The 27,315-nt window shown below is 41.5% G+C and overlaps 1 protein-coding gene across 7 annotated transcripts; it reads right to left on the bottom strand.

Moving 5' to 3' along the window:
- Positions 1 to 136: 136 nt before the first annotated feature.
- LOC307032371 (caspase recruitment domain-containing protein 8-like) lies at positions 137 to 27,315 on the bottom strand. 7 transcript variants are annotated; one of them, XM_079670279.1, is made up of 17 exons: positions 27,046 to 27,315; positions 24,974 to 25,021; positions 18,439 to 18,582; positions 14,335 to 14,361; positions 11,793 to 11,897; positions 8,455 to 8,484; positions 7,412 to 7,516; positions 6,595 to 6,838; positions 6,267 to 6,330; positions 6,009 to 6,115; positions 5,591 to 5,805; positions 5,251 to 5,501; positions 5,036 to 5,164; positions 4,770 to 4,899; positions 4,577 to 4,615; positions 2,854 to 3,126; positions 137 to 2,763 (listed from the first exon to the last, which is right to left on the bottom strand). In XM_079670279.1, exons 1-16 carry the CDS (start codon positions 27,299 to 27,301, stop codon positions 2,858 to 2,860), a joined length of 2,163 nt encoding a protein of 720 aa, XP_079526405.1. In that variant the 5' UTR covers positions 27,302 to 27,315; the 3' UTR covers positions 137 to 2,763; positions 2,854 to 2,857. The 7 variants fall into 7 exon arrangements, with proteins under 7 accessions (XP_079526405.1, XP_079526406.1, XP_079526404.1 ...); XM_079670280.1 differs by having other exon boundaries at positions 137 to 1,724; XM_079670278.1 differs by having other exon boundaries at positions 137 to 3,126.

Below are 27,315 nucleotides of genomic sequence, written 5' to 3'. Positions count from 1 at the left end.
GCTCGTGGCTCGGATATGCCAACTCTTCTCTAATCCTTTTCCTGCTTTTTCAAAAAACACTATCAACACTTATTGTGATGGAAACATCTGGAGCAATTGGAAACAGGACTCAGAGAGGCACGAGGAGAGCAGGAACTTTGATGGCAAACACTGATGGTTTATTTGGAGTTACGGCCGGAGAATTGAAAAGACAGGTGGTGTGTCACGAGTTGACACAGCGGTTGCCAAACCAATTCTGAAGAACTCGTTCTGTAGCTCGAGGTTTTAACTAGTTCGGAGTGTAATAATCAATATTCTTCATCAGCGAGAGTAAACAAATATGGACCCTGAATCTAATAGAGCTCTCGTCCATAGGAAAGCATGTGCACCAGGGAACCTTCGTCCATGAACAGTAAACTACCTCATGGCAGCTTGTGCTCTGTCATAGACTGGCAACAACAATGCGCCCAAGCTGCCCCTCCTTAAGAGAGATAGCAGCAATACCCAAGGCCGGCGTAGACCTATGCCATGGGAAAAGAGAAAACGATGAACTGTGTCGAAGGTTGAATACCTAAGCAAACTATTCCCTCACAGTCCCTCTCTTTTTATCAATTTTGATAACCTAAAAAACCTATTCTAATAATAATTTGTTCAATACCCTAATAAATTAGATTCTTCAGAAAGGGTGTAGGCATTCTACACAATGTTGCAAATAATCACATTAATAACATTTCAGATTGAAACAGTCAATCACAATCATAAAAATGATCTCTCATCAGTGTTTGGAGCATATTTTGTCAAAAGCATAATAATGAACATACATGAAAATCACAGATGTATAATAACACAAATCATTTAATCCTAACAAACTTTATCATGTATACTATTTATCAATTATCAATGTAGTAAATTCAAATCTTACTCATTAACCTTTTAAATTGAAAAGACTACTTATGAATAAAGGTATTCTGATTCAGAAGCTAAACACCTGTTACTTGATCAATTACCCAGGACCACAAAGAATCTAAAATTTAGATTTAAAAGGCTATATATTTTTTAACGTAGTCACTGACCCACTCCTACCTCTGACAAATTCAGGTTCCAATGGGGACCTTTTTCCCTGTGTGTGCCTCTCCACCTCTGTTTCCTACTTCTTACTTGCTACCCTTTTCCCTCAACCTATCCTAAGGGAGTCCATGTATGTAGACACGTTAGTTTAGCTGCTATAGGCTTGGACTGTTGGGGGGGGGGCACCTTACTCCGTCTTTCTGGCTGTTTGTACCCGTGTACTCTCATGTTCCGATTAACCTAGTTTCCCCCAAATCTCTTTTTTGTGTCCATATATACGCCGGGATCCTGAGTTGAGGCTAACCCTGTTGCCGTGGTCGTGTGTCCTGGATCCTCTATCCTGAGCACTGGATCTGAGTCCTGGACTTCGAGTCGTGGCTGAACCTGTCTCTGCGGTCCTGCCAGACTCTCACCATAATACTTCCCTGATGGCTCCCACAGGATTGTTGACATCCTCCTGGATTCATCTTATTATTATAGACACATGCATTTCCAAACATTTGGACTACCTATGTTGTAAATGTATTATCTTTTCGATTTACACACGGCATCTATTGCACGTCTGTCCGTCCTGGGAGAGGGATCCCTCCTCTGTTGCTCTCCCTGAGGTTTCTCAAATTTTCCCCTTTAAACTGTGGGGTTTTCTCCGGAAGTTTTTCCTTGCACGATTTGAGGGTCTAAGGACAGAGAGTGTCGTATTGTCATACTGATATTCTGTACACACTATGAAGTCCACAGAGACAAAATGTAACATTTGTGATATTGGGCTATATAAATAAACATTGATTGATTGATTGATTGATTAAAGTATTCTAGCCATGTTGGACAGAGGTATTTGGGGGAGGCAGTTAAGGTCAGGTTTGAATTCCTCAGTCTTTGAAAGGTAGGCACATACTGTTGTAACCTTAGAAACCATTTCAAGATAATCAGTGTTTTTTCAACAATAAGGTGAGACAATTTATGCTTGGGAGTTTTTGTTAGTTCAGTTTTGCCATAACCAAATCAGTATTGAGTTACTTCTCTGTTCTTCAGGTTAGAGCAAGAAACCTTACTCAATCCAGAGTGTAGGCCTAACTCCAAAATCACTTCAAACTACATTTCCCACAATACAATTTGATAGCATCTGTCATTGTACTTTCCCATGGTGATAAATGTTCCAGACTAAACACTCAGAGTTTTAAAATCAAACTAGTAAAAAAATATACATTTATAATGTTATGAATGTGCATGCCTGAGAATACCCTGAGGAGATTACCAGAGTACATTTGTCCAGGTTTGGAAAGCTCAGAATCACAGTTGATACTGTTCACCTGCATTATATGGTGAATAGTAGTAGCTGGTAGCAAGCTAACTATAGATGACCAGCTTTTTTTAACTGAAAATACTTTAAGCATCAATGACAGGTTTACCTACACTCAATAAAACATGGCCTTTGATATCCTTCCTGCTTGATCTGAAAATATTTGGGTTGTTATAAAGTGTATAAACAGCACATTTGAAAGCAGTATTAACTGGAAATTGGGGGTATTTACATGATTTTATCCATTGTTAATATGAAAGAATATTATTAGTACGGCTTTGATTAAGTGCTTTGTGTTAATTAGACATACAAACAATAAAATCATAAAGAGTGTCATTCACTTGATATGGCTTTCAATGCAGAATTAATAAGGACACTTTCAAATTCTGCGCCTCTTCTTAAACCCTGCAGGAACACTAAAATAAGAATACCTGTTATCAGATTATTGTTCAACATTACATTTTGCAGCGCACTACACGTTGACATTTGGTGTGCGTAAGGTTCACCTGGTTAAACATGCAGACCCAGATCAGCAGAAAGTGTAGGATCTCTGCTTTGAATGTGACAAATGATCTTCCTGCTCGCTGCACGTCCTTTCCTCTTCACCATGTCGATGAGGCAGCGGGCCCTGTCTGCCCTGGTGTCGTTCTCCTGAAGAACAGAGTCTTTCTCCCCGTCATTCAACACTCCATCCATTAAAAGGTCATCCAGCAGCTGATTGATCAGTTCTCTGGACACTTTCCGCACAAGTGCAGGCCTCAGTCTGGCAAGCTCCACTTCTGGAAGAAAAAAGAAAAACTTGGGGTACAGATATTAAAAACATATTGCTAAACTGTAATAGTATGGCCAAGGTGAATATCATTTATTAGAGCAATACTCATTTGTAAATATTTTACTCACCCTGGGTTGACTATAATTTATGAGCAAAACTTTGGTCAATGAAGGCCCAAAAACAGAGAAATATCTGGTTGAATTTAATTAAATTGGAGACGTGTTTAACAACAGCTAAACTATATCAAAACATAATCTTAAAGACTGTCACACAGCTTGTGCAGTAGAATTCTAATTTCATTTAATGAGTCCTATCTTCAATAAAAGGGTGTCACGTTTTCCATCAAAAATCCAAAATCAACAAAGCTCACCTTAAGCCTGGAGCTTCCCTTTCCAAACTGAAAAATATTTCGGCATCCCTGAAGCAGCCTTTTACCCTTCCACTGTTCGGGCCTGGGGGCTTAGATTGAGTGATTCTTACAGTTTGTGGTTCAGTTTTGTGATTCCATTGTCATTGTCTAAAATTGTCCATATTGCCTTGATGTTAAACATTGCAAACAAACATGGCGAATATATCAGCTTGATACCCTGAAGAGCCTATCTATGTTTATGTAAATGACGGTTGTCAGTTCATAAAACCAGTCTTTACAAATCCAGACTTGAAAAATGGAATAGCGATCAGTTAATGATAAACAAATGTTTAAATGTAATCAAAAGTAATCTAAAATCATGACGGGGGGCAGCTATGGCGCAGTGGGCGAGTGCATTGATCCTCAGATCAGGGGAGCTGGGGAACACCAGTTGGAATTCCGCCTTGTCCTTGGGCAAGACACTTCACCCTAATTTGCTCCAGTGGGTATTGTCAACAGTATTCATTGTTACGTGTGATAAGTGTAATTTATGTAATGTAAAGCGCTTTGAGCATTTCGAAAAGCGCTAATAAATGTAATTAATTATTATTATTAATTATTATGACCGTAAACAAAAGTCAAATCAATCGTTGATATGAAGATTTGTTCGGCCATTACTATTTCAAACACTTCTGCAACAGTACTGGCACGGACGGTGTAGCTGGCCTGTTAATGTGGGTTATTGTTTTAAATACATTTGAGCAAACATTTTAGTTTTTATGGAGATAGAATTTATTTGATTCATTATTAAGAATGTTATAATTTTATATAAACGTTGTTTACCGTTGAGCCATTCGAGAAAAAGTTATTTCTCAACAAATCAACATAACAGGGTGATTAATGGATAAAGTTGTCATTTTGTGGGTGAGATATTCCTTTAATATAATACTGTTAATTCAAAATCTCAGGTCCTGTGAAGACACTGTATTAATTTGTAGTTTGTGGTGATAAACCTAATTTTCACAGCATTTGACATCCTACCCACCATACCCTTATTAAGATGACCAATTTAGACAAGTCAAAATACTCATCATCAACAGTTTCTTACCATACATCCCCTGAATATCCCCAGTGTTTATATAGTCATCTGGAATGAAATACAGAAAATCAGTATAAAAATGTCTTTGTTTGGTGGGTTATTTTTTTAGACTTTTGTAACATAAGACAGGATATTTTACATAAATAAGACTTGAACTAATGTGCAATATTTTTGCAACCAATGATATCCTACAAACACTGACCTTTTCGAATGATACAGGTCCACACTGGTGCAGATTTATGGGCGAGTGTGAGCTTGAAATTACTGTCTGGATTTTCAATGAACACTTCACAAAAGTTTGGGTCACTCCCTTCATATACAAGCTTTAGGTTCTGTGAAATAATGTATATGAAGTAAAAAGGCGGGGATTAGACTCTGTCCAGGGTTAGTGTTAAAAACTCCATCCTGCTGAAGCTTTGCATTATTCATACAACGTATTTCTGAACAACAATCACAATCAAAACGTACCTCAGGAGTCATTTCTGCACTGTCCATGTTGGCCTTGAGGGTGAAATATTTACCCATTTTCAGGGACTTCTGTGGGTGTGGCTTTTGGATCATTTTGTATCCACTGGATAATTCCTTGCTTTTTATTGTCTGTGGAGGAAAATTACTTTTTTCAGCACAAAACGTCCAGCCAACACTGTGGTCTGAGTTTTTAAGTATAAATCAAAAGCAATTACCTGTTGCAGAGCAGGATCACTAGGGATCAGATACACATGTAGTGTGAGGAATGTCAGGTTGGTCTTGAATATTAACACTTTACAGTTGATTTTTATCCGAAAGCCAGCTCTCATCAGGACTCCTCTTGGAGAGAAATGTGGCTGAGACAACTTGACATGGGATGGTGTAACCTCGGACACTGGCTCCACGACGTCTCCACAGGTATCTATGTGCAGGACTGAGAACTTGTCTAAGACTTCAGGGTTGTCTTCTGCATAAAGAAAAGTGCATCAAAGTTTTTATGGACATATTATCAAACAAAGCTATTACATATGTGTTTAAATTATATGTTTTGCTTGCCTGTGCAGATCCAGTGAGGCAGATACGCTTCCTCCAACTTTCCAGCAATGACAGTAACGTCAAGAAGGGGACCTCCAGGAATTAAGTGCAGAGCTTCCATCCTCTCCATGTGTTCCTCCCAAGAGCCAAACTGGTACTTCAAGCTGACCTTTTCCTTACAAACCCAGCGCAGTCCAGAGACACCACACTCAAAGGGACCTGCATCAGACTGTAGGCTAATTTATGGAAGAGAAGATATTGTAAGAGTGGAACACATTTAAGCATTGTTAGAGAAAAACTGAGTTATTTATTCATGAAAATGTACTTGCTGATTATCGTAATAAAGCATTGGAATTAATGGTGGAGCTCAGAAAAATATCTTAGGTTTTCATCAGGAAATTGGTTCGCTGTGACACAGTAATTGAAGACGTTTTTTTACCTGTAAATTGGAGTATCCTCGTCATCCCCACAGATCACTTCAGGTTTGAGTGTAATCCAGTGAACCTCAGGTACTTGAACTACGGTCGGCATCTTTATTTTAGTTGTCTGAAATATATTAAAAGTATGATTTACTGTAGATGTACTGCAAGTAACAAGTAATTTACAGCTTGGTGTTAAAGTTTGATTTAAAAAACATTGTCTGGTGCCTTGCTCAAGGTCCTTGGTCAATGAGGATGCATTAGACAGCTTTACTCACTTTTCTCCTGACAACATTTGGAGGTCCTCCGCTGCTGAGTTTGTCAACAATCTCTGAATAAACTCTGAAATGGTAAAGGATAACTTTTAACGGATAACTTCACATGGTCCTTGCTGGGCTTAAGAAAACATACATTTTGTTTAATAATTCATTATTTTTTAATATATATAAATTAGCCTCAAAGATCAAAGCAGATATGGCAGTGCATGTGCAACACATTTGAACAAAGATCGTTCAAAGGAATGTTTTAGACAGCAATTTTTTATTGTTTTATAATTTTCTTATCAACATTTTTGTTTATATATCTTAATGGCAATACAAGACCAACCTTGCACCCAGAAAGTGTGGTATCCGTTTCTCAACAATTCTGTAGAAGATGTCTTTGTCTTCTTCAGATTTTAGATGACCATCCAAGAGCTCCTTCATCTTCTCCTCCGAGGTCGGGAGTGCGCAGATTTTATCATAACTTTCCTGATGAATCACCCCCTTGGTAATTAGCTCATCCAAAACGGATTCCACATCGCTCACATGGTGGATCAGCTGATTTCTTTGTATATCCACAAAGTGCTTCTCTAAAGGAAAACCAAAGGAAAAAATACATATTAGTCATTTTGAAGTTTTTACAATAAAAGTATATTTGAGGAACAATACTTTCCACATATTACGTTAAGATTTGCATTTTCATTGTTTGATGTGTATTACATTCAAGCACTTTACATGGACCCAAAGAAGAGATACGGTCAAATAAACAATAGAATACGTTAATTATGCACAACATAAGGCAGAGACAAGTGTTGATGTTTGATTCACGCGATACCTTTGAAAGGACAGAGGTAAATATTGTTTATATTTGATATAATATATATATATTTTTTTTTTATTGTTACTTCTCTATTCCACCTTTTAAGTATTTGTATTTTAATGTCTGAACACACTGCTGCTTCTGTAACAAAATCATTTCCCAAATGTTGATCCATAAAATATATATCTATCTATCTAATATCATGAAACATTATTATTCTTATATAAATTGCCAGATATGCCAGAAAAACTACATTTTTACAGTTATGTTTAACATAAAGAAACAACAGTACAATTCATTATCAACAATAATTCAACAACACAAACAGGAAAAAAGTACTCACGGCGCCGGGTTCCAGGTAGGTCCACATTGGTATTGCCCATGGCGCTTCGGCCTCCCTCCTCTGGAACTCTCGGCCCAGTGAAATCCACCCGGCGAACACTTGATCCTTCAAAAAAGCCCTCAAAACTCACTTATTCACTCTGGCTTTCAATCTCTAATCATCACCATCCTCCTTCCCCCTATTTAATTTACACTTGGATTAGGACTTCTATTTTTGTTTCTCTGTTTTGATATGTATGTAAAGCGTCTTCGAGCACTGGGAAAAGAGATATATAAATATGATGTAATATTATTAATATTATTATTATTATTATTATTATGACTGCCAAAATAGGAAAACACTGCATTACAATTTGTTTTCCAAAATAGGAAAAAGTGCATTATATGCTTCCCGGACTTAAACCAGGTGTTTTGTTAATCAATGCTGCTTCCTTTACAAATCTTCATCCAAAGAAAACTGTGAACAATTGTTTTTTTCAACAAATGTTTTTTAACCAACAACTAAATAGTATAAATATTAAGAACACTAAAGAAGTGAACATGCAAGGGAATATTATGCAAGGCCAAAAAGGGTTTAGATTCAATATTAATAAATGGATAAATAACATGGGCTTAAAATAAACTATAATATAATAAAATAATACAAAAATACATTTTGATGGTGACTAGAGGCCATGCAAAAAATGTTGAGTCAGAAGTGTTTTCATATATTCTGGGGTGGAAAGGTATATATTCAAGCATATTTTGTCAAGCTGGGCTTTAATATATAGCAGCAATACTTCATATACATTCATTTGATATTTGTGTTTACCTTCTATTAGTTTAACATGTTGTGCTCTTTCTATTAGTAGTTTGTTTTAGTCTGCACAATCTAATTTTCCCAGAATTGGATAATCTAAAACTTTTAGCACTAAAGTTCAACATTTACGATCTGTCAATACTATTTGAGAATATACAATTAAATCTGTACAGGTACTTTCTAACAGAAACAAATATTAATTATCTACAATAATTCAACAACACAAGCAGAAAAAAAGTACTCACCGCCCTCGGCCTCACATTCTTCATGACAATCTTCCATGCATGCCAAAATAGGAAAAAACTGCATTACATTTTTTTTCCAAAGTAGAAAATACTGCATAACATGGGTTAATACTTGATGTACAGTAAATTGGCATCGTCAATTAGTTTAACATTTTGTGCCGCTTTCACTGGTAGTTCGTTTTAGTCTGCACTCGTCTCATTTTACGATAATACCCCTTATAATCGGATAATCTAAAACCTCTAACACAATAGTTACATTGCATTACATTTCATTTAGCTTAAACTTTTTTCCAAAGCTTTTTATCCAGCCAAGAGGAAGTTGCAATAGTTGGGACGCGAGATGAAAAGAGCCTAGGCCATAATATGCGTTGCTTTCTCTGGGAAACAACAGAGGTGCCGATGTTGATAGAAAGGTCATAGATGGGAGAGTCCTGAACAGGGATGAAGAGCAGTTCTGTTTTGTTTAGATTGAGCTATTGAGCTTCAGGTGGTGTGCAGACATCCACTGAGAGATGTCACCAGACACGCAGAGATGCGTGCAAACCTGGGTATCAGACCGTTGAGAAGTCCGTTGTTTATCATCTGCGTAGCTGTGGTAGGACAGAGAAAAAGGAGAGACCAAGGACTGACCCCTGTGGGACCCCAGTAATGAGTTGACAAGGGTCAGACACAAACCCTCTTTGAGATACCCTGCAGCTCTTTGTTGGATGAGAGCAAGGAAAGTGCAGAGCCTGAGACTCCCAGTTATTGGAGAGTGAGAAGGAGGATCGGTTGGTTCACTGTTTCAAATGAAGTGGAAAGGTCCACAAGTATGAGGAAAGAGGAAATGGAGGCAGCTTTAGTAGTGTGCAGTTCCTCAGTGACCGCGAGGAGGGCAGTGTCAGTTGAATGGCCTAGACTGGTGCGGTGCAAAGTCGCTCTGATGAAGGTAAGAAGAGAGTTAATTAAAGACAGCACACAAGTGTTTTAGAAATAAAAGGAAGGAGAGGGACAGGTCTGTGGTTTGTTACGTCAGAAGGGTCAAGAGTGGGTTTCTTTAAGAAAGGATTCACCCATGCCTATTTAAAAGTTATTGGAAAGCAGCCGGTTTATAGCGAGGTGTTGAGGAAGTGGGTGAGAAAGGGAAGAATGTTAGGTTCCTGCGGATAGGTGGTTGGACGGGCAGAGAGGGCAAGAGCCTTTGTTGGAGAGAAGGGTGAAAAATAATTTAGAGTGTGGGTAGGGGATCTATTTAGTTCTCAAAATAGTTGACAAAATGTCTCAGTAGCAGGGAGGCAGGTGTTGGGGGACTGAGGGTTCAAGGAGGGTGGAAAGGACAAAGAAGAGTTTTTTGGGGTTAGAGAAAAAAGACTGAATTTCAGATTAAAAGAATGTGCATTGAGCTGCAGATATAGAAGTAGGGAAAGAGGACATTTGAGAAAGAAGTAGACCTAAAGTGTGGAAATAGGTAATGTAGGAGCTAAAATAGGGTAAAATAATTCAGATCCAGTCCTCATGGCTCCAGGGATTCCCCGATCATTTCTTAGGGTTTATCAACAAGGGGGGGGGTCTCCTGTCCCCGGCACAAACACACTGACACGCTGCCTGATGAAGGCATGTGTATTGTTTTTTTTGTCATTAACCTTTTTTGGACCACTTAAAGTTATTTATTTATTTTGTTGACGATCCGACCTCCATGCTGCTATTCTGCTTCAAACTGCATCCACCAAACAATATGATTTATCTCGAACTCCCCAAAAGAACCAAAATCTGACACTGAGTGAGATGTATTTTTGAGCCATTCTGTCGTCATTTCCTGCTATCTTCTTGATTGCAGTCAGTCAAAATGAATATTAATACGGGGCGTCTCTTTTACTATTTATAGGCAAATATGGGCGTTACGTGAAGCCCACAAAAACTGCGCCGCATTTCAAGTTGATTGTGATTTATAAACAGTGTTTTATAAAATCGGAAAATGTCTGCTTATTTATTTGCTTTGTCCTACGTAAGCAACCTTCCCACGTGAATCATACGCAAGGCTTTATAAATGAGGCCCCTGATGAGCTAGCGAGGCTACTACCAAAAATCTGTCACGTCATCCATTTCGACGATAGATTCAGGCAAAATCTTTGGCTTTTTTGATGGCATAATTACGTTTTTGTACACAGCGGAGCTGTTCCAAACGCTTGGTATAAGTGTCCAACGTTTTAAAGGATAATGCACAGGAGTTTAATCGAATTTTGCTCACAAGAAAGACGTGTGCCTAGTTCGTTGCCATAACCACAGCCCCCTCATTAGTCATTTTTAATTAGTAGTTTTTAAAATAAAAGTACATTTGAGGAACACTTTCCACATATTACTTTAAGATAAAAAAAAATGTCATGTTTGATGTGTATCACATTCAAGCACTTTACAATGAATCCAAAGAAGAGATACGGTCAAATAAAATAGAAATGCGTTACTCATGCACGACATAAGGCAGAGACAAGTGTTGATGTTTGATTCACGCGATACCTTTGAAAGGACAGAGGTCAATATTTTGGTGTCTATATACGCCGGGATCCGGAGTCATGGATGATCCTGCGGTCCTGTGTCATGGATCGCGAGTCCTGGATCTTGAGTCGTGGCTGTGGTCCTGGATCATAAGTCCTGGATGGATATCCTCGTGGATTCATCTTCCTATTATACACAAATGCATTTCCAAACATTTGGACTACCTATGTTGCAAATGTATTATCTTTTCAATTTACACACGGCATCTATTGCACGTCTGTCCGTCCTGGGAGAGGGATCCCTCCTCTGTTGCTCTCCCTGAGGTTTCTCCCATTTTTCCCTTTAAACTGTGGGGTTCTCTCCGGAAGTTTTTCCTTATACGATGTGAGGGTCTAAGGACAGAGGGTGTCGTATTGTCATACTGATATTCTGTACAAACTGTGAAGTCCGCACTGAGACAAATGTAACATTTGTGATATTGGGCTATATAAATAAACATTGATTGATTGATTGATTGATTGATTGATTGATTGATTGATTGATTGATTGATTGATTGATTGATTGAGATTATATTTGATATCATATTTTTTCATTTTCATTGTAATTGTTAAGTTTCTATTCCACCTTTTAAGTATTTGTATTTTAATGTCTGAACACACTGCTGCTTCTGTCACGAAAGAATTTCCCAAATGTTGATCAATAAAGTATATATCTATCTATCTATCTAATATCATGAACCATTATTATATACATTGCCAGATATGCCAGAAAAACCACATTTTTACAGTTATGTTTAACAAAGAAACAACAGTGCAATTAATTATCAACAATAATTCAACAACACAAACAGGAACAAAGTACTCACTGCTCCTGCGTCCAGATAGGTCCTCATTTGTATCGCCCATGACGCTGCAGCCTCCCTCCTCTGGAACTCTCGGCCCAGTGAAATCCACCCGGCGAAAACTTGATCCTTCAAAAAAGCCCTCAAAACTCACTTATTCACTCTGGCTTTCAATCTCTACTCATCACCATCCTCCTTCCCCCTATTTAATTTACACTTGGATTAGGACCTCTGTTTTTTTTTCTCTGATTTGATATGTACTGTATGTAAAGCGTCTTTGAGCACTAGGGAAAGAGCTATATAAATATGATGTAATATTAATATTATTATTATTATTATTATTATGACTGCCAAAATAGGAAAACACTGCATTACAATTTGTTTTCCAAAATAGAAAGAAGTGCATTATATGGTTCCCGGACCTAAACCAGGTTTTTTTTTCATCAATGCTGCTTTCTTAACATATCTTCATCTTTCACCAAAGGTTTTTTAACCAACAAACAAATAGTATAAATATTAAGAACACTGAAGAAGTGAACATGCAAGGGAATATTATGCAAGGCCAAAAAGGGTTTAGATTCAATATTAATTAAAGCTGCAAGCAGCGTTGCGCGGGTCTTCTATGCTCCGCAGGCTGTTGGCGGCACGTCCACGTCAGGCAGATGTCTCGAGGACTCGGCCGTTGGCAAACGTCGGAAGTTTCAGGCCGATCGGACAATGTCTTTGAGTTACAGCAGTAACACAAACATTGTGTTTGATGGCAGGTGATCTGTCGCCATGGCAACAGCATTTGATGACACCCCATAATATGCTTTGTTGTGTTGAGAGCTGCATCGTTATCAAACCTGTGAAGTTTTGGGCCGTTTGGAGCATGTTAACTGGAGTTATGAGAAAACCGCGTTTCACGGTGGCCATTTTGTTACTATTGCAACTAAATTTGACGAAATCTCAAAACTGACACTTATATGGGCTTGACGGTTAGCACACATGTGAAGTTTGAACACTTTTTTACCATTTACACAGGAGTTCTAGCAATATCGTGCTTAACGGCGAGGGATGTGTTGCCATGGCAACAGCTTTTGAGGAAAACTCAGTATTGTCATATTGAGGTGTTGAGGGCCGACCATTAACTGTCATCTGAAGTCTGGTGCCGTTTGGACGATTTTCCATTGAATTACGACAACACCCTGTTTCATGGCGAGGGATCTGTCGCCATGGCAACGACATATGATGACATCCCATAATTGGTGTAGAGCTGTTGAGGGCCGGACCATTAACTGTCATCTGAAGTCTGGTGCAGTTTGGACCATTTTCCATTGACTTAAGACAACATGCTGTTTTATGGCGAGGGAAGCGTTGCCATGGAAATGACAAATGGTGAAATTTCAGATTTCACGTAGAGCTGTTGAGGCATGGACCGGTGATATAAAAGTGAAGAATGGGGACGATGGGACCGTGTCCATTGGAGTTACAGCGACACCGTGTTTAATGGCGAAGGATCCGTTGCCATGGTAACGCCACATTAATTAACATCAGATTTGACCTAGAGCTGTTCAGGGCCGCAGTGTTAACCATCATGTGAATTTGGTGGCGTTCGGAGCATGTCAGTTGGCGTTATGACATCATCGTGTTCCATGGCGAGGGATCGCCTAGCATCGAGCGAACGCGAACTTTGGTGCCAAATCACGGCTACGCCGTGCGAAAGAAAAAAAGTTCCGTGATAACTTTCAATTGCCCATGTCTCGAGAAGCTACCTGACGAATCTCGAGTCGTACGGATAAAGTCCCTAGGAGAAGATAGATTTTGCACGGAGGACGAAAAACGCGATAAATCACGTTTTTCCGACGCCAAATTCAAAATGGCCGACTTCCTGTACGTTATTTTATACCCCTCCAAGACGCTTTTTTGTTCGTCTCCGCACCCTAGAAATGCGTAGCGAGTTTCATTCGTTAACGTGAAAGTTAAAGTGGGGGGAGTTTACGTTACTGGGCTCGCGCGGCCTATAAGCCGTCATGTTTTCCGAAGCTTTTCTGTGCTTTTGCCGGTCGTTTTCCCTGTTTTGGGTGTGTTTTCACAGGTTTATCGGTCGCTGTGCAACCGGTTTCAATAGGGTCTTTGCCGACCTCTGGTCTCAGACCCTAATAAATGGATAAATAAACTATAATAAAATAATACAAAAATACATTTTGATGGTGACTAGAGGTGCAAAAAATGTTGAGTAAGAAGTGTTTTCATATATTTTGGGGTGGAAATATATGATTCAAGCATATTTTGTCAAGCGGGGCTTTAATATATAGCAGCAATACTTCATATACATTCATTTGATATTTGTGTTTACCTTGTATTAGTTTAACATGTTGTGCTCTTTCTATTAGTAGTTTGTTTTAGTCTGCACTATCTAATAATAATCTAATAATCCAAAACTTTTAGCAATAAAGTTCAACATTTACAATCTGTCAATACTATTTGAGAATAGAAAATTACATCTGTACAGGTACTTTCTAACAGAAACAAGTATTAATTATCTACAATAATTCAACAACACTAGCGGGAAAAGAGTACTCACGTAATTTTCGAAAAAATTGGTCCATGCCTGCCAAAATAGGAAAAAACTGCATTACATTTTTTTTCCCAAAGTAGCAAATACTGCATAACATGGGTTAATACTTTATGTACAGTAAATTGGCATCGTCAATTTAGAAAGAAGTAGACCTAAAGTGTGGAAATAGGTAATTTAGGAGCTAAAATAGGATAAAATAATTCAGATCCAGTCGTCATGACTCCACTACGGAGGGATTCCCCGATCATTTCTTAGGGTTTCTCATCAAGGGGGTGTCTCCTGTCCCCGGCACAAACACACTGACACACTGCCTGAGGAAGGCTATGTGTATTGTTTTTGTCATTAGTCGCTTTCACACCGCAGGACTTGCCGTACTTTAGTGACGGCACTAAAGTACCATGGCACTGAATCCGCCAGGGGGCTAGTGCCAATCGCATTCACACCGCAGTACTTTCCCTGAGGCAAGATTACGCTGACGTTACTTTGTCTTCTTCTTCTCTGGGTTTACTGGCAGGCCGCAAAACCACTTCACGGCGAGTACAAAAAAAAACGAGAGAAGAAGAACTACACGGGGGAGGGGGTATAAACCCCACCCGCTGTACATGATATATATATAATAGGTAGGCTCAGCAGACAGACCTTAGTGCAAAGATAAAGTGTCACATGATTATCTACTAAATAGTGAATTCAGCATCAACTTCACCAAGATGAAGTTCATATCTTCCTAAAATACGTGTTACTTTATGTCCCTATTAGAATCCGAGCTCAAATGACTCAAACCAAAAAAATGTCCAAGCAAAGAATCATATGCACCATGAGGCTGGGTTGTAAGGGTAATTTACAAATAAAATACCCCATTATAACAATGGACTTTATCTTTATGTATTTATTATATATTACCCCCTCAGGCTGATTTTGGAAAAGGACATTAACCGTTGTTTGGTGTTTTTCCCTTATTTATCTAAAACAAATGACATGATAAATTACTTGTGTTTATGTGTGTAAGACTTGTGTTTCTGCCCCTGCCATTGGCAACATTGTAGATAAATTCAACCACCGACACCTGTCTGCTCTCACATTCTTCTATTCTGCAAATTTGGGGTGGGACACAATAAATAAAGCTTCGCCAGTTTGTTTGTTTTATTGCACAGTCAAGACATAACAATCAGTTATGCAAACACAGGTATGGTGAAAAAAGAGGTGAAAAAAAACAGCGTAATATACCATCTGACAAAGGCCTGTGCTATAATCCTTCAATTAACTGGCTATTCTTTATAATATACTCAGATCAATAGGAGACAGAGATGTTAAGTTATAAATCAAGGGTTTTTATTATTAATTACAGCAGGGGTGGGGAACCTTTTTCCTTTAAATTTGTACAACATCCTCCGAGGGTCGTACAAATTATTGAACACAACCTCTGCTTAAAAAAACTAAAATCACAGCCCATTCATTTCGCCTTTCTTTCATGCTGTGCAAAGAACAAGCAACCTCTTAATCCAGATATTTTACCATGACTCGCGCTGTCGCGCATGCATTCACGTGCACGGTTGTGGCATGACCACCAAAACAGAAAGATATGGACACAAGATGTGTGCAAATGTATTTAGTATCCTATCCATGTGAACATGATTTAAGCGGGGGGGACCTAACCTCCTATAGGGGGGTCCGGGGTCATGCTCCCCAGGGAAGATTTTTTTTTAAATATTGAAGTTAAAAGTATCAATCTGGTGCACTTTGAGAGCAACATGAGGAGATCTATGGATACATCTCTCAACACCAATATGAAACAGAACTGTAAGCAGATTTTTCTTTTGGGATATTTTACAAATCACTCCCCTTTCAAACTCTATTCTTGTTATTTTTATGTTGTTGAAACTTTTTTGTTACTGTCATATAGTATTTTATACCTGTTAATAATTTAGTCTCTAATGTCTCATTAATAACTATAATGATCATATCAAGGTGTGCCTTAACCTCATTGAGCTGAGGTTATTTGAGCCTCTCAGGAGAGCCTTCTCTTCTACCTGGTTGTAGAAAAGCTCTTTAAATGTGTTAGCATAGCTAGCTAACCAGATGCTAATAACAACAGATCACCACTGTGCTTACAACTAAAGACACAGCCTCGCAAACACTGCGGCATGTGTACGGCTCCTTATGGGTACTGCAATATTTGGAGAGCTGGAGTGGCGTTCCGGTGCTCTCCGTCTCCATTATTCAGACGAGACATACCACGTGAAGACGCGTTACGCTCGTGTTGTGTTCAATTAACCTGTCCTTGGCCAGGAAAAACAGGCACTCGCTTGTTTAATTATTTTGCGATCTAGACTTCTTCTTCTTTTTTGAAGTGAGAAGTTGTCCGTCAGTCGGACGGACGGATGGACTGACGGACCCCCCCCATTACGAAAACTCTTTGGTTCTCCACGAATTACACAAGTCACCAAAATCAGCGTTAAAAAAGCGGGAGGCGCCGAAAAGCTACTAATTTCCATCACTGAACAATAACGGCATCACGCCGCTCAAGTAGATTTTGCGAACATCGCTCAGAACATTTGGAGTTGGGAACTGCTTTCTGTAGAAGCTGCTGCATCCCGTCCTCAGAGTAAATTGCCAGAAGCGCCGACACTTCCTCATCATTCCACCGCTCCGGTGTTGTAGTACGTGTGGTCATAACTGCTTTAAAGTACAAAAAAACTACTTGCTCAGGTGTGGATGTGGTTTTGTAGCGAGGAAAAAAATGGCTGACTAACAACAAAAATTCTGTCTAACGGGGCGTGGTTTGCAATTTGCCCAGCCAATAGAAATAGGCACTCTTTTATCACCAGGTTCGTACCACCTCTCTAGCAGGGACTGAAAATGGCCAAAAGAGTTCCCGGCACTGAGTAGACCCGGCGGTGTGAACACGACATTATTGGTACCAACGGAACTAAAGAACCAAAGTACCAGGGAAAGTCCTGCGGTGTGAATGTGGCTATTAACCTTTTTCGGACCACTTAAAGTTATTTATCTATTTTGGTGACGATCCGACCTCCATGCTACTCCATCCACCAATCAATTTGATTTATCTCGACCTCCCAAAAAGAACCAAAATCTGACACGGTGTGAAATGTATTTTTTAGCCGTTCTGTCGTCATTTCCTGCGATCTTCTTCATACAGTCAGTCAAAATGAATATTAATACGGGGCGTTCCAAATATGGGCGTTACGTGAAGCCCGCAAAAACTGCGCCGCATTTCAAGTTGATTGTGATTTATAAACAGTGTTTTATGAATCGGAAAATGTCTGTGCTTATTTATTTGCTTTGTCCTACGTAAGCAACCTTCCCACGTGAATCATACGCAAGGCTTTATAAATGAGGCCCCTGATGAGCTAGAGAGGCTACTACCAAAAATCCGTCCCGTCATACATTTCGACGATAGAGTCAGGCAAAATCTTTGGCTTTTTCAACGGCATAATTACGTTTTTGTACACAGCGGAGCTGTTCCAAACGCTTGGTATAAGTGTCCAACGTTTTAAAGGATAATGTGCAGGAGTTTAATCGAATTTTGCTCACAAAAAAGACATCTGCCAAGTTCGTTGCCATAACCATGCCCCCCTCATTAGTCATTTTTAATCAGTAGTTTTTTTAATAAAAGTATATTGGAGGAACACTTTCCACATATTACGTTAAGATTTGCATTTTCATTGTTTGATGTGTATCACATTCAAGCACTTTACAATGAATCTAAAGAAGAGATACGGTAAAATAAACAATAGAAATGCGTTACTCATGCGATTCACGCAATACCTTTGAAAGGAAAGAGGTCAATATTGATTATATTTTATATCATATTTTACATTTTCAGTGTAATTGTTAATTTTCTATTCCACCTTTTAAGTATTTGTATTTTAATGTCTGAACACACTGCTGCTTCTGTCACGAAAGAATTTCCCAAATGTTGATCCATAAATTATATATCTATCTATCTAATATCATGAACCATTATTATTCTTATACATTGCCAGATATGCCGGAAAAACTACATTTTTACGGTTATGTTTAACAAAGAAACAACAGTGCAATTAATTATCAACAATAATTCAACAACACAAACAGGAACAAAGTACTCACGGCGCCTGATTACAGATAGGCTCCTGTGTCCTGTAGATACGCTCATTTCTCTACGTAGGTTGTGATATTTATCGTCCATGGCGCTGTGGCCTCCCTCCTCTGGAACTCCCAGCCCAGTGAAATCTACCCGGCGAACACTTGATCCTTCAAAAAAGCCCTCAAAACTCACTTATTCACTCTGGCTATCTCTAATCATCACCATCCTCCTTCCCCCTATTTAATTTACACTTGAATTAGGACTTCTGTTTTTGTTTCTCTGTTTTGATATGTATGTAAAGCGTCTTTGAGCATTCGGGAAAGAGATATATAAATATGATGCAATATTATTATTATTATTATTATTATTATTATTATTATTATTATGACTGCCAAAATAGGAAAACACTGCATTACAATTTGTTTTCCAAAATAAGAAGAAGTGCATTATATGGTTCCCGGACTTAAACCAGGTGTTTTGATAATCAATTCTGCTTTCTTAACAAATCTTGATCCAAAGAAAACTGTCAACAATTTTTGTTTTCACCAAATGTTTTTTAACCAAAACATAAATAGTATAAATATTAAGAACAGTAAAGAAGTGAACATGCAAGGGAATATTATGCAAGGCCAAAAAGGGTTTAGATTCAATATTAATAAATTGATAAATAACATGGGCTTAAAATAAACTATAATATAATAAAATAATACAAAAATACATTTTGATGGTGACTGGAGGCCATGCAAAAAATGTTGAGTAAGAAGTGTTCTCATTCATAACACTCCGTTCGATGTCTCACTATGGGATGCGCCTCAACGCGTATGCAAACAGAAGCATCAATCTCATTACGCCAATCCTGATTGGCTGGTGATCTTGACGTCTACGTCAGGGAATCCACCCACCCTATAAGTAGCTTGCGCTACGACGCAGCATCATTCAAACACCTCTTCTCGCTTCAGAGCACATCTCGAATTATCAGTAGCCGGGCTAGCTTAACGGTCCACAGACTGAACCCAAAGCTAACATTCGGTCGACGGGCGCTTGCCCGTTAATTTTTTGCTTTGCAAGAAGACTGAACAATATTAACACACCAGTTAATATTTTAATCTGCCTCGCCGTTTCTTTCTTTCAAATTACGGTAAGGTTTGATTTTTTCTTCAAGCTAGTAACATACCTGTTGCTAGTTTTTCTTCCCTCCACACCGACACCACGGTAGCGAGGACGTTCTCTTTTCTCTCTCACACCAGAGGAGACGGAGATAAAACACGCGCTGTGTCAGGCTGGGGTCCGGTGGCGGCAAGAGCCGCGAGAGCGGAGCCCTGCGCTGTGTCAAGCTGGGGCTCCCAACTGGACCTCACCATGTTTCCACCCGCGGAGGATGTCCTGGAGTTGGACTATATGGGAGAAGAAGAGGATGCCTCTGAGTTCCTCCTGTCCGACTCGGATGAACACGAGGATGACATCTTCGTTTCATCGGCTCAGGCTGCAAAGCCGGGAGCGATGTCCGCTCTCCCGGGCGAAAGCACACCAGCTTCGCAGTGCCTAAGTATGGACTTGCAGGCCGTGTGTCAACGCGCTGCGTCCAGGCTGGACATCCCATGGCCTGAAGTGGCCAAGGAGACCTCCAGATCTCGCTACGAGGGGAAGCAATTGCCCCAAGCAGCGAGGACGAAGAGGCAGCTCCTTCCAGTCTTTCCGGAGATGCTGGACGAGGTGTCGGTCTCGTGGAGAGACCGCCCTTTCAGCAATAAGGCCCCAATCCAGGGTGCCTCCTCCCTGGACTGTGACGGTATGGAGAGGCTCGGCCTGCTCCGCATGCCGCCCATGGAACCGCTGGTGGCAGCCCACCTCCAGCCGAGGCTGGCTTCGACACCGAGCAGGAACCCCACGCTACCGGCAAAGGCAGACAGTTTTCAGTCAGCGATGACCGAACGGGCCTATAAAGCCGCAGCTTTGTCCGCCAGGGCACTCAACGTCTCCTCGCTGCTGACCGCCTACCAGGTGGAGCTCTGCAAAGACTTGTCGAGCAAACCTGAGCCTGCCGTGTGGGACGAGATCGCAGCGATCACGGACATTTGCCTCCGTGTGCAGCGCTGTGCAGTCCAAGCCACGGGCAAAGCACTGGGAATTATGGTGGTACAGGAGAGAGCCAGGTGGCTTAACCTGACGAACCTTCCAGACCGGGAAAAGAGGATGTTCTGGACATGCCTATTGTTCCCGAGGGCATATTTGGCTCCGCTCTAGCTTCGATGCAGCTGAGATACTAATCAAAAAAGAAGGAAGACGAGGCTCTCCAGCTCTGTCTCCCCCGAAGGGTCCAGCCGCCACCTTCAACGGTCCCGCGGCAGGCCTTCACTCAAGCTGCCTCACGTCCTGCCCGGTTCAAGATACCGAAGCAGCAGAGACCACAGCCCATCCCGGGTCCCCAGCCCAGGCACAAGGCGAGGGTGAGCTGGCCAAGAAGATCTCCGGTTCCGGCAGCTGCCGCTCAGGCACAGCCGACCCAGGTTTTCAGCCACCAGGCGAGGAAGAAGAAGCGGGCGGCCTGACAGCCTCCTCTCCTCGACGAGATGAGAGGGCTGGAAGTTCCCTGTTCCCCAGCTCCAGAACACGTTCCAGTGTTAGATGCTCATGTGTTTTCGGGGTGCCATCATGCCCCCATCTTCCCGCCGCCTCGAGTGATGCCAGAACGTCATCCTCAAGTTCGCGCCATAAGGGAAATGGACTTAACATCAAAGACAGCAAGTTCCGCTGCCTGTTTAAGTCACACAAACACATGTCATCATTATTGTTTCCTAATAAATCATTTTCCACTGTCGTTTCCAGGCTTGAAGCCAAGGGCGCAGTCAATACAAATGAAAAGAAAAACAATAAAAACAATAAACAGTCTGTCGTCTACCCCTCTTTTGAGAGCGGCTACGGCGTCTCTCAAAAGGCGGACATTAGACGGGATTGTGAAGGCACCACCACCACGCGCATGCGCAGTGTCGGCCGGGGTTGTCAACCTGGGGTACCACCCTGTTCAGACACTAGAGGGACCCATATCACAACAAATAAAGACACAGAGGGCAGACGACAGAGATGTGACATCTCCGCTCGCTTTAAGGAGTGAAAAGTGGAAGATGCTCACAGATTCTGCTTAGGTTTTCAAGACAGTAACACGGGGCTACAGTCTCCAATTCGCTGTCACCCCCCCTCGCTTCTCGGGCATTCTGTATTCACAAGCCCGGGGAGAGTCGGCCCATATTCTAGAGCAAGATATTTTCTCTCTACTAGAAAAGAAGGCTATATCGATAATACCCGCCGAACAGTCAGAGCGGCTTTTATTCCAAGTATTTCCTCGTTTCCAAACGGGGAGGGAACGGAATTCGGCCTATACTAGATTTGAGAGCTCTGAACAAATATCTCAAAAGATACAAATTCAGAATGCTCACTCACACATCTCTGTTGCGTCTCGTGCGCCAGAACGACTGGTTCACATCAGTCGACCTGAAAGACGCGTATTTCCACATCCCAGTATATTACCCACACAGGAAATATCTGAGGTTCGCCTTTCAGGGTGTCTGTTACGAGTACAGAGTCCTTCCCTTCGGTCTGTCTCTCAGCCCGCGAGTGTTTGTACAGTATACGGAAGCCGCAATAGCCCCTTTAAGAAAACAGGGTATTCGCTTGGCAACTTATCTGGACGACTGGCTGCTTCTCGCACAGTCGGAGCAAGAGGCTATTACGCAGAAGAATGTCCTCGTAAAACACCTGCTCGATCTGGGTTTCGTAATAAACACAGAAAAGAGCATGTTGTCCCCAGCCCAGACTGTACTCTTCCTGGGCCTATACCTGAATTCGGTGCCCTTTAAGCCCGCCTGTCAGCAGAAAGAGTGAAAGCCTTCAGAGCTTGCCTCGCTAATTTCCGGCTACGCAAATATGTTCTCTTCAGATCATGTCTGCGGTTACTGGGGCTCATGGCGTCAGCCATCCTGGTGGTACGACTGGGACGCTTACACATGAGGGAGTTTCAGCGCTGGGTAGCTGCCCTCAGACTGGACGCCGCGCGTCATGGCGCGCAGAGAGTGATGGTCAATATGAAATGCGTAATGGCACTGCGCCACTGGCTACACCCGACTTTTCTAGTACGGGGCGTGCCTATGGGTGCTGTCCATTCGCGGAAGGTGGTCACCACAGACGCATGTCTGACGGGCTGGGGGGGTATCGACGAAGGTCGACCTGTGAGGGGTCTCTGGAGCAGAGACCTCCAATGGTCACACATAAATTATCTGGAGCTTTTAGCGGTGTTCCTCACCCTAAAACACTTTCTGCCATTTCTCAAAGGACATCATGTCCTCGTGAGGACAGACAACACGACCACAATATCGTATATAAACCGCCAAGGGGGTTTGCGTTCTCTCCAGTTACACATGCTGGCACGCAAACTGATCTTATGGAGCTGCGGACGTCTCCTCTCTCTGAGAGCGACGCACGTACCAGGAGTGATGAACCTCGCGGCAGATCTGCTGTCCAGAGGTGCACCACTATATGCAGACTGGACTCTACATCCAATGGTTGTGAGTCAGCTGTGGGTGCGTTACGGGCGAGCCGCGGTAGATCTGTTCGCATCAAAAGGAAATGCTCAATGTCAGCTGTTCTTTTCAATGCGCGATTTAAACGCACCATTAGGCGTGGACGCGCTCGCGCACGTTTGGCCTCCGTTCCTTCTGTACGCGTTCCCACCCCTGGCTCTGATACCCCCAACTCTTGCCAGAGTGAGAGAATAACACCACACACTGATCCTGATAGCTCCGCACTGGCCTGCAATGTACTGGCTGGCGGAGATATATCAGCTGCTGTGCGGGCAGCCGTGGCAGCTCCCACTACGCAGGGACATACTGTCTCAGGCGGGGGGGACGATCTTTCACCCACACCCAGAGCGCTTGGCGCTATGGGCCTGGCCCGCGAGTGGTACAATCTGAATACAGTGGGGCTCCCTCAGAAGGTGATACTATTCAGAGTGCAAGAGCTTCCTCCACCAGGTCTCTCTATGACTGTAAGTGGAGGGTGATTGAGGAGTGGTGCCTTCAAAAAGGACACATCTCTTTTCAATGTCCTGTCGGGGTGATTTTATCATTTCTACAGGACCTGATTGATAAACACAGAGCTTTCTCTACGATCAAAGTGTACCTGGCTGCTATTGCTGCATGCCATGTGGGCTTTGAGGGAAAGACGGCTAGCCAACATCCTTTGGTCTGCCGTTTTATGAAAGGGGCTCGCAGGCTCCTCCCTGTTTCCAGGTCACTGGTGCCCTTATGGGACTTGACAGTGGTTTTAGATGGGGTCACTCGACCTTCATTTCAACCCCTGGAAGAAGCTGACATGAAACACCTGTCACTGAAGACAGTGCTGTTACTGGCTCTGGCATCTGCCAAGCGAGTCAGTGACATTCATGCGCTCTCTGTACATCCTTCATGCACTCAGTTTGCCCCGGGGCAAACCAGAGTGTTGCTGAAGCCCAACCCTGCCTTTATACCTAAGGTGGTTGGTTTATGTACCCCCATTGACATTGTGGCATTTCCTCCGCCGCTGTGTTCCTCTGAAGAACAGCGGCCGAATTTGCTGTGTCCAGTTTGTGCTTTACGCACCTATATGGACAGGTCAAAAGAGTTTTGTTGCAATGACCAACTCTTTATATCCTGGGCTAACCCTCAGAAGGGCAAGCCCGTTACCAGGCAACGGCTCTCCCACTGGATTGTAGAAGCGATTGCTCTGGCTTATACGAGTCAGGGTTTTCAGGAACCAACGGGCCTGCGTGCTCATTCTACTCGTGGACTGGCTACATCCTGGGCTTTGTTCAAGGGTGTTTCCATCCAAGACATTTGTGCAGCAGCGAGCTGGTCCTCACCGCTCACTTTTGTCCGCTTTTACAGGCTAGATGTCTCTGCTCCAAGTGTGGCCCGCGCAGTGCTGGGCCCCGTGTTGAGACAGAGTTCTACCTGTTAAGGTCTGGTTGTTTTGGTGATTTTCGAAATAAGCATGTCTAGCAATACGGGAGTTTCAATATCCCATAGTGAGACATAGAACGGAGTGTTATGAATGAGAACTATAGGTTACTTACGTAACCCCAGTTCTCAGAGTAACATGAAGTGAGATGTCTCGCCAGACGGCCCTTCTTGCTAAGGCGAAGCGAGAAGAGGTGCTTATTTTTAATGACGCTGCGTCGTATCGCAAGCTACTTATAGGGTGGGTGGATTCCCTGACGTAGACGTCAAAATCACCAGCCCATCAGGATTGGCATAATGAGATTGATGCTTCTGTTTGCATACGCGTTGAGGCGCATCCCATAGTGAGACATCTCACTTCATGTTACTCTGAGAACTGGGGTTACGTAAGTAACCTATAGTTTTCATATATTCTGGGGTGGAAAGGTATATACAGTATTCAAGCATATTTTGTCAAGCGGGGCTTTAATATATAGCAGCAATACTTCATATAAATTCATTTGATATTTTTTTACCTTCTATTAGTTTAACATGTTGTGCTATTTTCTATTAGCGGGAATAAAGTACTCACCCCTCGCGGCATCACAAGCTTCAATATCTTCGTATGTGAATTGTTTGCCTGCCAAAATAGGAAAAAACTGCATTATATTTTGTTTCCAAAGTAGCAAATACTGCATAACATGGGTTAATACTTGATGTACAGTAAATTGGCATCGTCAATTAGTTTAACATTTTGTGCCGCTTTCACTGGTAGTTCGTTTTAGTCTGCACTCGTCTCATTTTACGATAATACCCCTTATAATCGTATAATCTAAAGCATCTAACACAATAGTTAGATTACATTTGATTTAGCTTAAACTTTTTTCCAAAGCTTTTTATACAGCCAAGAGGGAGTTGCAATAGTTGCAACATGAGATGAAAAGAGCCTAGGCCATAATATGCATTGCTTTCTCTGGGAAACAACAGAGGTGCCGATGTTGATAGAAAGGTCATAGATGGGAGAGTCCTTAACAGGGATGAATAGCAGTTCTATTTTGTTTCGATTGAGATTCAGGTGGTGTGCAGACATCCACTGAGAGATATCACCAGACACGCAGAGATGCGTGCAAACCTGGGTTTCAGACCAAGGAGAAGTCCGTTGTTTATTAGCTGCGTAGCTGTTATAGGACAGAGAAAAAGGAGAGACCAACGAATGACCCCTGTGGGACCTCATTGATGAGTTGACAAGGGTCAGACACAAACCCTCTTCAAGATACCCTGCAGCTGTTGTCTTTGAGGTAGGATGAGAGCAAGGAAAGTGCAGAGCCTGAGACTCCCAGTTATTGGAGAGCATGAAGGAGGATCGGTTGGTTCACTGTTTCAAATGAAGTGGAAAGGTCCACAAGTATGAGGAAAGAGGAAATGGAGGCAGCTTTAGTAGTGTGCAGTTCCTCAGTGACCGCGAGGAGGGCAGTATCAGTTGAATGGCCTAGACTGGTGCGGTGGAAAGTTGCTCTGATGAAGGTAAGAAGAGAGTTAATTAAAGACAGCACACTCTTTAATGTGTTAGTGTTTTAGAAATAAAAGGAAGAAGAGAGACAGGTCTGTGGTTTGTTACATCGGAAGGGTCAGGAGCGGGTTTCTTTATGAAAGGATTCACCCATGCCTCTTTTAAAAGTAATTGGAAAGCAGCCGGTTGATAGCGAGGTGTTGAGGAAGTGGGTGAGAAAGGGAAGAGTGTTAGGTTCCTGTGGATATGTTGTTGGACGGGCAGAGGTAACGAGGGCAAGAACCTTTGTTGGAGAGAGGGGTGAAAAATAAAAATAATAACAGACAAAATGTCTCAGTAGCAGGGAGGAAGATGTTGGGGGACTGGGGGTTCAAGAAGGGTGGAAAGGACAAAGAAGAGTTTTTTGGGGTTAGAGAAGAAAGACTGAACTTTAGATTAAAATAATGTGCATTGAGCTGCAGATATAGAAGTAGGGAAAGAGGACATTAGAGAAAGAAGTAGACCTAAAGTGTGGAAATAGGTAAGAAGCTAACATTTTATTTAGCCTAGGTTTATTATTTGTGTTATTATTGTTTGTTTACACCACCTTTATTTGTATTTGTTAATCACTTCCGGCCATTGGAAATGAGCTCCATAGATAGTTCAACAACGAAAGCAATCATATCAGACCAAACATGCGAGAGCAATTCAAAAAAAGATAGGTATTTACAACATTCAAACCACAAAAGAATCACTATTAAACTTGTGCAAATAAAATGAAAATTATCCCGTTTTTTAAGTTTTGTAAATCCCTAGTTGACAATGATAAAGAAAAACGCCTTGTATTTCAATTTTGGTTTTTCAATTTTAAAACGAAAATTAAATATCCAGTCGTTTTTTGTTTTTGAATATCCATTTGTGAAAAGAAAATCCAATAACCAAAACTTACACTACCACACGGACCCAAAACGGCTTTGGTTTCCCGTTTTTCGTTTTAAATCAAAAACGAAAAAAGGCTGGTATTTTCGTTTTTTGGCTTTTGGTTTAAACGAAAAATCAAACTGACAAAACGTACACGAACCCTGAAAGGAAGGCAACATAGAGAAAAAAAGTGATTGCTCGAAAGTCATAGTATAATTGTGTATCTTGAATTCATGGTTTAAATATTCTGCAACCTTCTGGTTCCAGTGTGTCAGCCTCGTCGTTGCAGTCCATCATCCTCAGTATATTTGCAGCCTTTGACAGAGCACCATCCTCGGTGTAATTTGAAACCATGAAGTCGGTGATCTCTGAGATGTTTGTGGTGTCTAACGTCGCATCGCTCCAATTCGGGCAGCTGCTCGATGACCACCACGCCAGCTGTCTGCAGAACCATCTTAAATTGCTCGGGTTCAGTTTCAACAGCGTGTCTTTCAAAGCATCGGAAGACATTTTTCACAAATGTA

This window comes from Notothenia rossii, assembly GCF_949606895.1.
Source record: "Notothenia rossii genome assembly, chromosome: 3".
NCBI classification, from domain to species: Eukaryota; Metazoa; Chordata; class Actinopteri; order Perciformes; family Nototheniidae; genus Notothenia; species Notothenia rossii.
The sequence above is the reverse complement of the archived record's forward strand: the minus strand, read 5'-3'. Positions and strand labels throughout refer to the sequence as shown.